The sequence below is a fragment of the Camellia sinensis genome, chromosome 1 (assembly GCF_055761805.1).
Source record: "Camellia sinensis isolate YWXY chromosome 1, ASM5576180v1, whole genome shotgun sequence".
In the NCBI taxonomy this organism is placed as follows: Eukaryota; Viridiplantae; Streptophyta; class Magnoliopsida; order Ericales; family Theaceae; genus Camellia; species Camellia sinensis.
Window position 1 is genome coordinate 84,810,253 of NC_138961.1, and position 13,983 is coordinate 84,824,235.

General features: G+C 39.0%; 2 protein-coding genes across 2 annotated transcripts; both read left to right on the forward strand.

Moving 5' to 3' along the window:
• Positions 1-2,306: 2,306 nt before the first annotated feature.
• LOC114274796 (putative E3 ubiquitin-protein ligase LOG2) lies at positions 2,307-7,551 on the forward strand. Its single transcript, XM_082900526.1, has 4 exons — positions 2,307-2,407; positions 3,594-4,104; positions 6,603-6,748; positions 7,500-7,551. The coding sequence occupies exons 1-4, from the start codon at positions 2,307-2,309 to the stop codon at positions 7,549-7,551; spliced, it is 810 nt and encodes a 269-aa protein (XP_082756652.1).
• A 4,277-nt stretch (positions 7,552-11,828) lies between these two features.
• LOC145805426 (uncharacterized) lies at positions 11,829-13,778 on the forward strand. Its single transcript, XM_082900571.1, has one exon. It carries the CDS (start codon positions 11,829-11,831, stop codon positions 13,776-13,778), a length of 1,950 nt encoding a protein of 649 aa, XP_082756697.1.
• Positions 13,779-13,983: the final 205 nt, after the last annotated feature.

The following is a 13,983-nucleotide window of genomic DNA, read 5'->3' on the forward strand; positions in this document are numbered from 1 at the left end:
ACTTCATGCACTGATTTTTGGCTTGTTAAAACGACCTAATTATCTAAACGGCAATTATGGAAGAATGCCTTGAAGTCCATGTACTGGCTGAGGCAAGGGCAGATTTATTAATCTAACCGGCCAAGCATCTTGGCCCCATGCCGATTGATATGTGCCACAGCCACTTCATGCACTGATTTTTGGCTTGTTAAAATGGCCTAATTATCTAAACGGCAATTATGAAAGAATGCCTTGAAGTCCATGTACTGGCTGGGGCAAGGGCAGATTTGTTAATCTAATCGGCCGAGCATCTTGGCCCCATGCCGATTGATAGGTGCCACAACCACTTCATGCACTGATTTTTGGCTTGTTAAAACAACCTAATTATCTCAACGGTAATTATGGAAGAATGCCCTGAAGTCCATGTACTTGCTAGGGCAAGGGCAGATTTATTAATCTAACCGGCCGAGCATCTTGGCCCCATGCCGATTGATATGTGCCACAGCCACTCCATGTACTGATTTTTGGCTTTCTAAACGTCCTAATCATGTAGGCGGCAGGTATACAAAACGTTTTATCCAAAACAGCAACCAAACAATTCCGATCATTAGTAACAACAACGTACAAAATGAATTTTCATTAAGTAAATTGGACACAAATTGTAACCATTTTACATATGAAAATTACTAAACAAAAAACTGTAAAAAGCTGAAAATTACATGCAAATCCTAAAACAAAAACAGGAGCCGCCCAAATTAGCCCTCAGAGTCAGACTCTAGCGGCTCAACATCCACTTGCTCGTATAGAATTGGCATAGTCAATGTCACATCAGCAGCAGCAAGGGCTTTAAGCCAGCCGTGTTTAAATCCCCGATTTTCAAATTGGGGGACTTCGTCTACATATTCATCAAAAGCAGACTTCTTTCCAACATCGAATGCGCTGGCAACCTTCAGGTCGACTGTTTCCTTTGCTGCCTTCATCTCTTCCAACCCAGCCTCCAATTTAGAGATCGCCTCTTGGGCCAATTTAAGCGCGTCGTCGCTCACATTCGCCCGCTTCTCGGTGACTGATCTCAATTCTTTAGTATTGCGAGCTCTCTCCATCTCGGTCTCGGCACGGGCGCCCTCCGTCTGCGCCCTACTCCTTTGGCCCTCAACTTTGACTTGTAAACGGCCAATTAGCTCGATGGCATCGTGATAGCGACGGCCCATGCCGACTATCCTCCTGACGGCCTGCAAAACAGGAAGTTAAGAACAAAATAATATTTGCATAAAGAGAAAAGACAAAGTCCAGATATATACCAAAAGAGCCGATTGCGCGGCCAACCTAATTGCAACCAGATCAGGCTTTGCCCGAAAAGTCGCCTTGTCAGCAGGCAATGAAACGGATGTCGCCAAGCTGAGTGCAACCGCTGGATCTTTGATTACCGAAGCATCGGAGGAGATCAACATATTTTTTTATCTTGGGCTGAATAACAAAAGGTACAATCACATCTGACTCCTCCAAACGAGGTCGTTTGTCGGCACGATCTTCTTCTGAGCCGGCCTCGACGTCGGCAGGGCGTTTCTCCACCCTTTGCTGAGCTTCTACACTTGCCTGCATAAAAGGTTCTGCCTCGGTACTTCCATTCTTTGTCGTCCCCTCAATAACAAGCAAGGAGGTCTGGGACTGAGACTCGGCAGCCCAAATCTCCTCCGCCCTTCGCCGCGCGGCCATCCTTTCCGCGTTTGCCTTCTTGGCAAGTTTAGTGAGGCTCAACCCAGCCATATCTTCTAGGAACGCACCGGGAAGGTCCTCCAGACCGTGAAAAATATCGTCGAGCGGACTGTCCTCTCGACCCGAAGCGGATGGAGGATTAGTCGAATTGAGGTCGACTTCTTCAAATGCTAACTTCAAAGCCTTGTCAACCTCAGTTTCGGATTGGTCTGACTCGGCAGCCTCAGCTACTTCCGGTCACTCCGAATCTGATCCCTCGCAACCGACTTGCCTCAAATTTATGAAATCAGTCAAGATAAGGGTGATAAGAGACTAATCACCCTCCGAAATTAGGATGTTTTCCGCCGCCGAAAAGGTCGTATAAGTTGGCTCGTAGCAGAGCAGAATGTGGGCCGCCGTCCCCTGCTTATAAAGACTCGGTCAGCCGAAATACTTGAGCGCAGTCTTGATTTCTGAAAGGATGACGTCGTCGGTCGAGATCAAGACTTTTTTCAAATCGTTTCCTGCAAAATCAAAACCATGAGGTCCCAAAAATAAATTTTTATAAATATAACAAGTAAATAAATAAAAGAAGATACTCGGCCACCTGGTTCGCCCCTCCGTCTAGGAATATGATCAAGGCAATCCTCGCCTTCGTTGAATTCCCAGTTTCCTTGGACGACGACCATAACATCATCGACCCGCTTCCCAAAGCTGGAAAGCATAGTCACTAGTTGATGGTCGGTGTCTTTGGCTCTAAGGAAATAACGCACGTGCCGACCAGAAGACTTGGCCAAGGCGTAGCAATGCCGAATAGCGGGAATGCCAAGGTTAAGCCTAAGGCGGCAGTTTAGTGCGATAATTCCCATCATGATCCTATAGAAGTTGACGTTGGGTTGGGAAGGGATTAACCCCCAATGGCAAAGCATGACCCTAAGGAGTGGGTGAAGGGAAAAGCGGACCCCACCCTCTGCAATTGACAGAAGAGGGAAGACAATCTTGGTTTCATCAACCCTCTCCATATCGAGGGTGTCGTCTGCCATAAATGACAGATGGACATCATCAGGAATGGAAAAATGGCGTCGGAAGCCAGAAATTCGATCTAGTGAGAGGAGATCTTTTAAATGTTTCGCCATTCCCCAGCCAAAAGGATTATGCTAAGCCAAAAAAAAAAAACAAAGCGGAGAAGGAGAGAACTTACAAGAGGCGAAGGAGATAGAGAAGAGTAGGAAGTTGTAGAGGTAGTTCGGAAGGCAATCCAGCGACAGGCATCTAAAAGCATGTAAGCATCTGAAAAGACGTCGAAATTTTAAACCACAATAAATAGAAATATACGAAGAGGCGGGAAGTTGAAATGATAATCGGGAAGCGTGTGTACAAACATTTGCGTTGGAATACGGTCAGCCGTCGAATTTCAGCTCTAACTCTTCGAGTTTGAAGCCAAACATTCCAGCCAACTGTCGTTAGTGGAGTGCTTGAGGGGCAATTGTGGGGGCCGAGAAGAGGGAGTCGTAGATATTCCGGATAGTCGAATCTCGGAGAGTAGAGATTCGAAGCACTCGGCAATTGGCTCGCAAGCTCAAATCCAACCCTATTCAGCCAAATAACCGATTAGGCAAAGGGACGAGTGAATGTCGGTCTATTATAAAATGTGCTGAATATGAGTTGGAAATGGACCTAATCCCGAGGCCCATGGAAGAAAAAATGTAAATAGAAGAACATCAACCAGAAAGAGGTATGTGAGAATTGTTGTGCTTAACTTAGAATACAAGCATTCTTGAGTGAGGATTCTAATTTGTCCGTCGGAGTGCTAATTTCGACACCCTCGACCAGAGTGTTTATTCATTTTCAGGTGACTAGAAGAGGATCACGAGCGTTCTCCAGGATCAGAAGAGTATTTCCAAACCACTTCCCCACAGCCATCCAAACAGCATCACTGTTATTTTCTTTGCAAAAGAGAGTGAAGATTGTAGCCTTACTACAACAAGGGAAAATTTGATTAAACCAGTGACCATGCATTTCAAACAAGGTTTAGGCCAGAAGTTCATACAACCCTCTAGAACTGGGATAGACTTCTCAATGTTTGATGAGAGAGAGTTACTGGCAGAGGGTGATATGGAAGTGTATCCTCTAGCAGTGAAGGCAGAGGCATCCCCAGTTAGCCAAAATGAATCGACAGATGAAAACCCAGAGTTTGGAACCACAAACTCACAAATAACTAAGGTGGTGTTTGAGAATGAGAAAGGTGAATACAAGGTGAGGTTGGTGAAGCAAATCTTATGGGTACATGGGATGAGATATGAGTTGCAGAAGATTTATGAGATTGGGAATTCTGTCAATGGTGACTTTGATGGGAATGATTTTGGCAAAGAATGTGTTGTCTGTCTATCGGAACCTCAAGACACAACTGTTCTTCCCTGCCGACATATGGTACTCTCTCTCTCTCTCTCTCTCTCTCTCACACACACACACACACAGAGTTGGTAAGTGTCCCGATTAAGTGAATCAGTATTTGTCTATATTGAGTGAGTTCAGTATTCCCTTTATACTCATGAAGGGTAAGGTTGATCTAATAGGCATACTTTCATTGCATCACGTCCTACTTTCTCTCTAGGAACTACTTTCACTGCTTTATCATGATGGATTTGGAATAACAATGTAAAAATAGTTATTTGAAATATTCATGCCAAGGATTCTAATATATATTTAACTTTACTTTATCTTCCTCTTTAGTTTCTCAACGTAACTATAATAGCCAACTCTCCTTCTATAAAATTTAATCTCAAACCCCTTCGTTTGAAATCCGTATATCCAAATGTAGCCTATGTGTGTGTGTGTATTTATACTAGTGATGGGTGTAAATTTGATGAGTTTGATGAATGAAGAAGATAAGTTGAAGTTGAATTTGAAAAATGTTAGTAGTTATTAGCAGTCGACGACATTCTTGAAAAAAGAAAGTGACAAAGCTTCAAAGCTATTCTGAGCTGTGTGCTTTATATAAAATAATATATATATATATATATATATATATATGATGTGTTTTTCAATGTTGTTGCTGATTCCTTGCTTGTTTGCTTGAAAATTATACTTTTCCTAAGCTTGTTTGATAACTATTATATGACAGGTGGATTATTTGCTGAAGTTATTTGTCATGTTTATTTGATTATGAGTCACAAATTAATTGGTCAGGATTATCTATTGTTTAAATTGTTTGAATAGTGGTAGAGGTCATTGTGTTCTGAATCTAACTATGCTATTCAATAGTGTTCTGCAACTTAAGTAATGCAACAACTTAATAGAAAAACAAAATATAACAATTTAAGAAAGGTTGAAAACAAAAAAATATATTATTGTGTAAAGAATTACAAGAGGTTTATGACTGCTATTTGGGGGGTTTGTTGAGCATTTAGCTTTACCGCTAAAGAAGATGAAAATGGGAAGTAGTGTGGTATTGGAAACCCATTCATTTTTTCTTTATTTATAAATCTGTTGTAGTTTTATCATGCCCATTTTGTGATTTTGCAATTCAAGTGTTGGAGTTCTTGGGCCTTTTCGCCAAATCTTATTGTTAGGTAAAATGACTTCATTTTTAGTTAGCTTTTGATTAAAGTTGACTCCACCAAAGCTACACTAAGTAAGCTTGAATAGGGCTAATTGAGCCTGAGCCAAGCTCCTCGTTAATCAATGAAAATTCCAGTGCTCTAAGCTTGGTCCCTTCTTCTTCTTCTTCTTCTTCTTCTTCTTCTTTTCTTCAATTCTAAAACAAATGGATTAAAGTTTGTAGAGTTCTTAGATGCAGACACTTAGCCATGATTCCCAAAGCATATCAAAGCATATTGCTTATGCTTCATGTATTTGGGTGGCTTGGTTAGGGCATTGGCCACATACTGCCACAGACCACCACCTCTGGCAGCCTCACAAACCTCCAATTGCCCCCTCTAGTAACTCACAAAACCCAGGGTTTTATTTGAGTCCTCTGTTTGGTACTATTTCTCATCAAACATGAGTTTAAAAGAGAAATAACCAAGATAAATGAGAAGAGGAAGTCTAAGATAAAAAGAAAAAAACAAACTACCAAAAAGGTTCTTGTGCTTGTGCTTGTGCCAGTGCCGGTGCCCGTGCCAATGTTTTTAGTTTATTGTTTTCACTGTATCTAATACTTGTACTCGATACTTGTATCTAAATTCATGTAACAAAGAGGTTAAAGCATGTCTAAATACCCAACTGTATATTTTGTGGACACTTTGGCTACAAATTGAAGTTATGAATGAAGGTGCAAATTGAGCTAGTGGTGGAGAAAAATGTGATTTGGCTTGAGCTCCCAATCTGTTCCTGTCACTTGAGTGTGAGTTGGGGTCCATGGGGGACTTGGAGGGGAATGTAATATCAATGGACTGACATGAACTTCAAGGCATGAAGCTTTAAAAAGTTCAATCAAAGCCACCAAGTTATTTTAATCATATATGCTATGTTTTACTGACTGTAAAATTCACTAATCATTGAAAACAGGGCATGTGCTAGTGAGGCCTGACCTGGTCTATACCATTCTCTCTTGTACTATTTTTATATAGACTCGCATCCTGGTGTTTGGTTTGAGTTTGTGTCTAAGTGTCTGATTAGTCTAATTCCATGTTCAAAGACTTGGTCATTTTGTGTATAGAAATTAGAATATTTTTTGGGGAAATTTGTGTTTGTTGTGAGTTATGATTGATGGGTTTTATTTTTTTTTGTTTCGATTTGATGCTGTTAAGTGCAGTAATTTGATGATTCAGAGCTTGGTTTAATTGTTTGGGAACAAATTTTTGTATGTTCTTGAGGTGTGATACAGGGGAGCTGTTTTCTTAGAATTTGATTATGTTGAAGAAGAAAAATTGTTCATTTAAGGGTTGGAATTAGGTTTTCGAGGATTATGTTTTTGTGTTCTTTAGGGTAAGACTAATGGGTATTGCTTTTCTTTTATGGGACCTAGTTCTCCTAAATGGGTGAAATATGCAGTGCAATCTGACTGGAAAGCTCATTCAAAGACATGTGGTACTAAAGAATACATATGCGACTGTGGTACTCTCTTTTCAAGGTAATCACCTATCCATTCTTTTAATTTCCCTGATATCAAATGCACAATGGAGCATCCATTATCATATATATATATATATATATATATGCCCATTCATGATTTAGAAAGAAATCATGGGAAAAAATTGGTTTTGGTTTTGGTTTTGGTTTTGGTTTTGGTTTTGGTTTTGGTTTTGGTTTTGGTTTTAAGAGAGCAATCTTTTTAAGAGCCTACATGTGAATCATCTCCTTCCTCCTCCTCAATCCTTTAGGGACTTCTATATCTGTGTGAGAAAAGGCCATGGAAAAACCTTTTTCTTTTACTTGATTATTCTACTCCATTCCCTTGCAATTCTCTCTCTTTGAGGGAACTGCATAGCAATGCTTGAGCAATATTGTATAATGGCATGGTATAAGAATAGGGTAATAATAAAATCTATGTAAAATAATTTGAAAAACTGGTACTCATTCATTTCAAACCAATACATCTTTATTTGTTATTTCAAAATGTTACTACCATTTGCCAATCATTTTCTTTTCTAGTGTATGGTAGCAGGAAAAAGTAAAAGGAGGGAAAAAAAATTGTAATTCAAATCTCCTCCTTCAAAGCACTACCAATCATCTTTTGCTATTCACGTGCAGTGGATATAATGTGAGGAAGGAAGGATATGTTGTTACTTGGTTTGTTTGTTCTCATGTGAGTTGTATATCCTTACTTACTGGTTTGTTCTCTTATATTCTGGCTACATGTACTCAATGATGTGCCCATGCAGGCTCTCCTTTCATGAAATTGTTAGTATTACGGGACCACCTTTTAGGCCATGAGTGATTTGTATCAACACTCCATGTACTGGTTTTGTTCTTTTGAGTCTTGTAGTCAGGAATTTGTTAAATTTTGGCAAAAAGAAGAATTGATAATATGAAGGCTAAGAGCCCCATCTTTTAGGCCATGAGTGATTTGTATCAGCACTACATGTTAGCTCCACTTCTCGGGGTCTCTTTGGCCAATAGTGCTCTCTCTCTCTCTCTCTCTCTCTCTCTCTCTCTCATGTGTGCGCACACACAACACAGTAGGGAAAGAGTGGCACTAATGATCTATTTATTTAACCATCTATTGAACAATTGGAAGCAGACTATTTTAGACAATCATCAGATCTTAGTAGTTCTTTGCCTAGGTGTCTGCTCAGAGACTCTCCAAGGGGTTTGAGTAGTGTTGTGATTAGGGAAGGGTTAATGAAATTTCTTTTACATCCAACCATTAATGTTCTGAAATGGCGTAGGGAGCCTGCCTTGCGCAGAATGCTAAGAAATGGTCTGAATGCATCAAAGAAATTTGCACCTTCCATGAGTTGCCCTTTCCCACAGATGATGAGAGATTTCCAGTTGGCATGGGTAGCAATCCAGTAAGTGAGTGGCTCATGGTCTTCTACAGATTTTCAAATTTACTGGCATTTGGGTTTTTATTTTGAAAGTGCTAGTTTTTTTTTGTCATTCTTTGAATTGGACGCATAGATTCTAAGCATATTTGGAGTCCATTAGCTATTTGAACCAGAAGCATCTGAAACTTTGGTATTCTAAACTTTCTTTTTTCTTCTCACTGGTTAGCATTTTGGAAAGAACTTGAGACAATTAAAATTGGTTTTCCTATAGGAAAGATTAAAACGTCAAAAATAAAAAGGACATTTTTTTTTCTCTTTTGGATAAAAGGAGTTGTTTACATGTACTCCATTAAAAATTGAAGCCACTGCTTGAGTAAACTGATACAAAATTAAAACATTATCATTAAAACTGACAACTATTATCATTCTTGGGAAAATGATCTTTAGCTATCTGATCACTTGTTATATTATTTGTTAACAGGTTTATCTCATTGCTGACCATGTAATTAAACTATATGTTGAAGACAGTCTGGAAGTTTCTCTTCATGCTTTAGGCGCTGAGGTACCATCTTCTTGTTCTTGATTTTTGTCCCTTAGAGCAGTCGTTTTTATCCTTACATCGTATGAACTTTGATTGTGTCTTTACAGCTGGAGTTTTAATTGCATCTATCATTATCAAATAGATAGCTTTTGCTGGAAAATTGAGTATTTTGTCTTATCTGTTTCACTAATTAATTTGTGTGTGTTTCTCTCACTACAAGAGAATGCACCTTTGCCGACTAATTTTGGCGACTAAAACATTTTTAGTTGCCAAAAGTATAATTTTTGGCTACTAAAATTTAATTTGGTTGGCATTGGTTCCATATTTTCCTACTAAAATATTTTAGCCGGTAAATATTTGTAATTAGCAACTAAATTTCAAATTAGTTGGCAAAAATTAAACTTTTCAGCGACTAAATAGGATATTAGTTGCTGTTGGTGTACAATTTAGGCTAAAAAAAATAAATTTAAACTGTAATATTCACTTTTTCCCGACTAAAATAGTGCTTAGTTGCCAAATAGGCTTTTAGTGACCAAAAATTTCGTCGCTAAATCTTGATAATTCATTCATTTCCCGACTAATTACAAAATAGTCGGTAAATGTTGAAATTTCAACTTGTGCCACTTCATTAATTGTTGTGCGCGTGTTGATGTATAGGCAACAATATCACACACTGAACAACAGTGTACCACACACACCTCACCAAATCTCATAGAACTCAGCCCCCCTCACCGAATTCTACTGTACAGGCGATGCACAGATGGCCACCGCCGCCGCTACTGACACCAATCACCACCGTCGCAGCCCTTGAATCACAGGTTCACTCTCTCTCTCTCTCTCTCTCTCTCTGTCTCTCTCTCTTTCTCTCTCTCTCTCTCTCTCTCTCTCGCTTTTGCGCTCTGCTTCTCAGTCCGTCTATGCGTCTCTCGCTCGAGCTCTCTGACACAGTGTATCTATATATTTGTCTGTCTCTGTGTCTCTCCATCTCTTTCGCTCTCTCTGTCTTCCCCTTTCTGCGTTTCCTCCATTTCAGACATTGTTGTTGTTTAATGTTTGTGAATGATATTTGAATGAACAATCCGAAATCAATTTTTAAGCAATTTTTAATCATTCAAATATGTAATTCAGAAATTGATTAAAAATTTCCAACATGATGTTTAATGTGTGTGAAACTAACCTTGCAATAAGATGATGAAAATAATACTGGGTTTCATTAATTTGGGATTGCAATAGCTCATATATGTCTGTCTCTGTCTCTGTCTATCTCTCTCTCTGTCTCCCCCTTTCTGTGTTTCCCCCATTTCTGACATTGTTGATGTTTCATGTGTGTGAATGATGTTTAATGTGTATGAATGATATTTGAATAAACAATCCCAAATCAATTTTTAATCATTCAAATATGTAATTCGGAAATTGATTAAAAATTTCCAACATGATGTTTAATATGTGTGAAACTAACCTTGCAATAAGGTAATAAAAACAATACTGGGTTCCATTAATTTGGGATTGCAATAGCTCATATTATACTAGGCATTATCTTATGAAATTTAGGTCAATTTGAGTCTTATTATCTTTTTTCTAAGTTAAGATACTGTTGGACATATTTATTTATACTTCATTAGGTTAAGCAGTCAAGGGGTAGTTTGGTAATCTTTGGATTAGCTAGACATGGACTCTGGTATGAGTTCATGGGTCGTATTATGGGACTTAACTACTCAATCTTCATTTCCAATATAGCTTCGCCCAGCATCAAGTTGGATGCAATGGAAATTTCCCAATAGCAACATAAGGTTGGGTGAGCCTAAGGGAAAACCAGTTGTTGATTTGTGGAGTTTACTCTGGTAAGGTAGGCCAAGAGTAGATAAGTACTCACAAATGTGTGTGCAATCAAATTCACTTACCATAAGCAGTGTAACAGCCTACAAAGGTTTTTATTCTATCTCCACTTTAAGATGGATCTTTCTCCAAAACACCCACACACAAACACACAAAAAGGAGGCACTAACCTCGAAAAATAGTGAGTTCTCAAACATAGGTTCCACAAGCAAGAACCATGTTGCATAAGTAGGTACCACAAGATTCTTTCAATGACGTTGAAAAACACATCTAAGAAATGAAAGATATCAAGATGTCAAAAGTTTAGAATACAAGAACATTCGTTTAGAAAAATCTCCAAATGAAATAGTCTTCTACATACAAAATTAAATCACAAAAAAATATCAGGAATGTACATCTCAGCGTCATAGGGCCACTAAAGATACCTTCACTATTTTCACCAGAGGTTAGCCCCATCGTGCTAACATATACATTCTTGGTATTTTTCTGTGGTTTAATTCTGTGTGTGTAAATTTAATCGATAAGATATCAAGGAAAACAATTCCAATAATAGCCTCCTTATTCAATTCGGAAATGCCATGTTTATCTAATATATAGTAGCAGAAATTTCTAATGGCAATTGTATAATCATTTTGTTTAATTAAAGAAGTGATAACCAACATCATTCATGATAGGACTAACTATTTCTTCTTGGTTTGTACAGCATAGCTCAGGATTGAAGGTAAATTCTTATGTTGCTTATTTTATCTCACTATTTGTGTTTGATTTGTGTGATTTTAAATGCATAGTAACACATGGCTCAAGTCTCTTTTGCAATGCTTCTTTTTTTATGATGTAGATAGAATGGTCTTTTTTGATCGCTTTAGAACTGGTTCATTTCTGATTCTGAGGGGTCCATTAATCAGAGGCAGCACTAATATGGAAATAAAGATGATAAATCCAATATGTAAATGTAATTAGTCTATTCATTTCAACTTGCTAATTATCACATTGGCAGATTCCACATAGGGAATACATTATATTTACAGTCATCTGTCCAAAAATATACTTATTCATCTAACATTTAAATATATATATATATATATATGTCATCTGTCTTAATTAAAAAGTCAAAATATGACGATCATATCATTCTGTTGTTGAGTATTTTTGTTTATTTGTTGTCCATTCCTATTTTAAAGTTTGCTTGACTTGTAGGGTGCACAAGATGGACAAGAGTTGGATGATGATAAAAGGTAGGTTGAAAAGTAAAGAGTACCAACAAGGTATTAAGTCATTTATTGACTTTGCTACGAAGGATTTAGGCCCACACGATGACATTCGTTGTCCGTGTGTTGATTGCTTGAATGGCACAAAACATAGTCCACAAGTTGTACGGCTGCACTTGGCTGCACTTGATTCGAAGAGGAATCGTGTGTTCTTATAAAACTTGGGTGCACCACGGGGAACACGTTCCATTGTGTCATGATCATCCTTGTGCGTCAAACATTGATGGTGAAAGATATGGAGCTGCAATTTTTGACATTGATGATAATTTGGGCGAGTTGCCTACTATGTTGGAAGAGATTTACATGAGTGGCCTCATGGATGATCATATCGACGAAGAACCTAATAGCTTGGAGAGAGAAAATTTGGTGAAGTTCATTAGGTTGTTTGATGATGCTCGACGCAAAGTGTACCCGGAGTGTGAAAAGTTTTTTGTGTTGTCCTTCGTTATTAAGATGCTTCATATTAAGGTGTACAATAAATGGAGCAACAAATCTTTCAATATGGTTATGCAAGTTTTCAAAGACATTCTCCCAAAGTGTGACGAAACAGTTCCGTGGACCCTTTATGAAGCAAAAAAATTCTTACGTGAATTGGGTTTGGGATATGAGGCCATTCATGCATGCAAAAATGATTGTATTTTGTTTTGGAAGGATAATGCGAAACAAAAGAATTTCCCTACATGTAAGGAGTCAAGATACAAGTTCAACAATCAGAGTGGTAAAAAGATTCCTCACAAAATATTGAGGTACTTTCCTTTGACACCGAGGTTGAAGCGCTTGTACATGTTGAAAAAAACCGCCGCAGATATGAAATGGCACAAAGAGAAATGTGTAGATGATGGAGTGTTAAGGCATCCAGCCGATGGTCAGGCATGGAAGGACTTTGATATGCAACATCCTAACTTTTCTGTGGAACCCATACATGTAAGGTTAGGGCTTGCCACAGATGGTTTCAATCCGTTTGGAAATATGAGCACATCGTACAACATGTGGCCCGTACTATTAATGCCTTACAATCTTCCCCTGTGGAAGTGTATGAAAGAGCCATATCTGATGATGTCAATGCTCATTTCCAGTCCATCCTCTCCTGGAAGAGACATCGATGTTTACTTGCAACCATTAGTGGAGGAGTTAAAGAATTTGTGGGAGCATGGTGTGCAAACATATGCCACAACCAGTGAAATATTTACAATGCATGCAGCAGTCATGTGGACCATCAATGACTTCCCCGCATATGGTACCCTCTCTGGTTGGACTACAAAAGGTTACTTGGCTTGCCCTAATTGTAACATGGATGCATCATCTCAGCGTCTGCGAAGTAAGATAGGGTATATGGGTGCCTACCGCCATTTGCCCAAGAACCATATTTGGCGAAGAAGTAAGCTCTTCAATGATCAGAATGAGCATCGGTCCAAACCTATGGAGTTATTGGGAGAACAAATATTGCAGCAAATTGATTCGGGGACATATAGGCCGTATGGCAAGCATCCAAACAACCGAAAAAGACAACAGAATGAAAGTCCACCTTCTAATTGGACAAAAAGAAGCATTATGTTCGACCTACCCTATTGGAAAACACTGAAGCATCGTCACAACCTTGATGTCATGCACATAGAGAAGAATATATGTGACAATCTGGTTGGGACACTACTAAGCATTAATGGCAAGAACAAGGACATGGATAAAGCCCGCTTGGATCTAGAAGACATGCGGATACGGAAGGAGTTACACTTGAAGAGGCGTTCCAATGGCTCATTTGAGAAGCCTCCGGCATCGTACACATTGTCCCCGGTAGAGCGACAAGGTTTTTGTGATTTCTTGAAATCGATTAAGTACCCTGATGGCTATGCAGCAAATATATCCAATTGTGTCACCGCTCAAGGTGGAAAATTAACTGGCCTCAAAACTCATGACTGTCATGTCCTTCTACAACGACTACTTCCAATTGGGATGCATGGATACCTTTCCAAGGAGATTGAGACCACACTTTTTGATTTGGGAAATTTTTCAAACAGTTGTGCTCAATGACATTGAGGGTGACTGATTTGGAGAAAATGGAGGAACAAATCGTACTTATACTTTGTAAGCTTGAGAAGATTTTTCCTCTTGCGTTTTTTGATGTCATGGTTCACTTGGCAATTCATTTGCCTCGCGAGGTTATTGTAGACCGCCCCGAACTTCGCTCCGCGCGCGAGGGCGCGAATCGTTGTTCTTAGCTACTACAGTTCGGACT

Bases quoted from the DNA above. Each gene is read 5' to 3' on its own strand.
- LOC114274796 (XM_082900526.1), top strand. From the start codon at position 2,307: ATGATCAAGGCAATCCTCGCCTTCGTTGAATTCCCAGTTTCCTTGGAC. The intron at 2,408-3,593 runs GTTGATGGTCGG...ACTTCCCCACAG, and splicing joins GCTGGAAAGCATAGTCACTA to CCATCCAAACAGCATCACTG. The intron at 4,105-6,602 runs GTACTCTCTCTC...TGTGTTCTTTAG, and splicing joins TTCTTCCCTGCCGACATATG to GGTAAGACTAATGGGTATTG.
- LOC145805426 (XM_082900571.1), top strand. From the start codon at position 11,829: ATGGCACAAAACATAGTCCACAAGTTGTACGGCTGCACTTGGCTGCAC.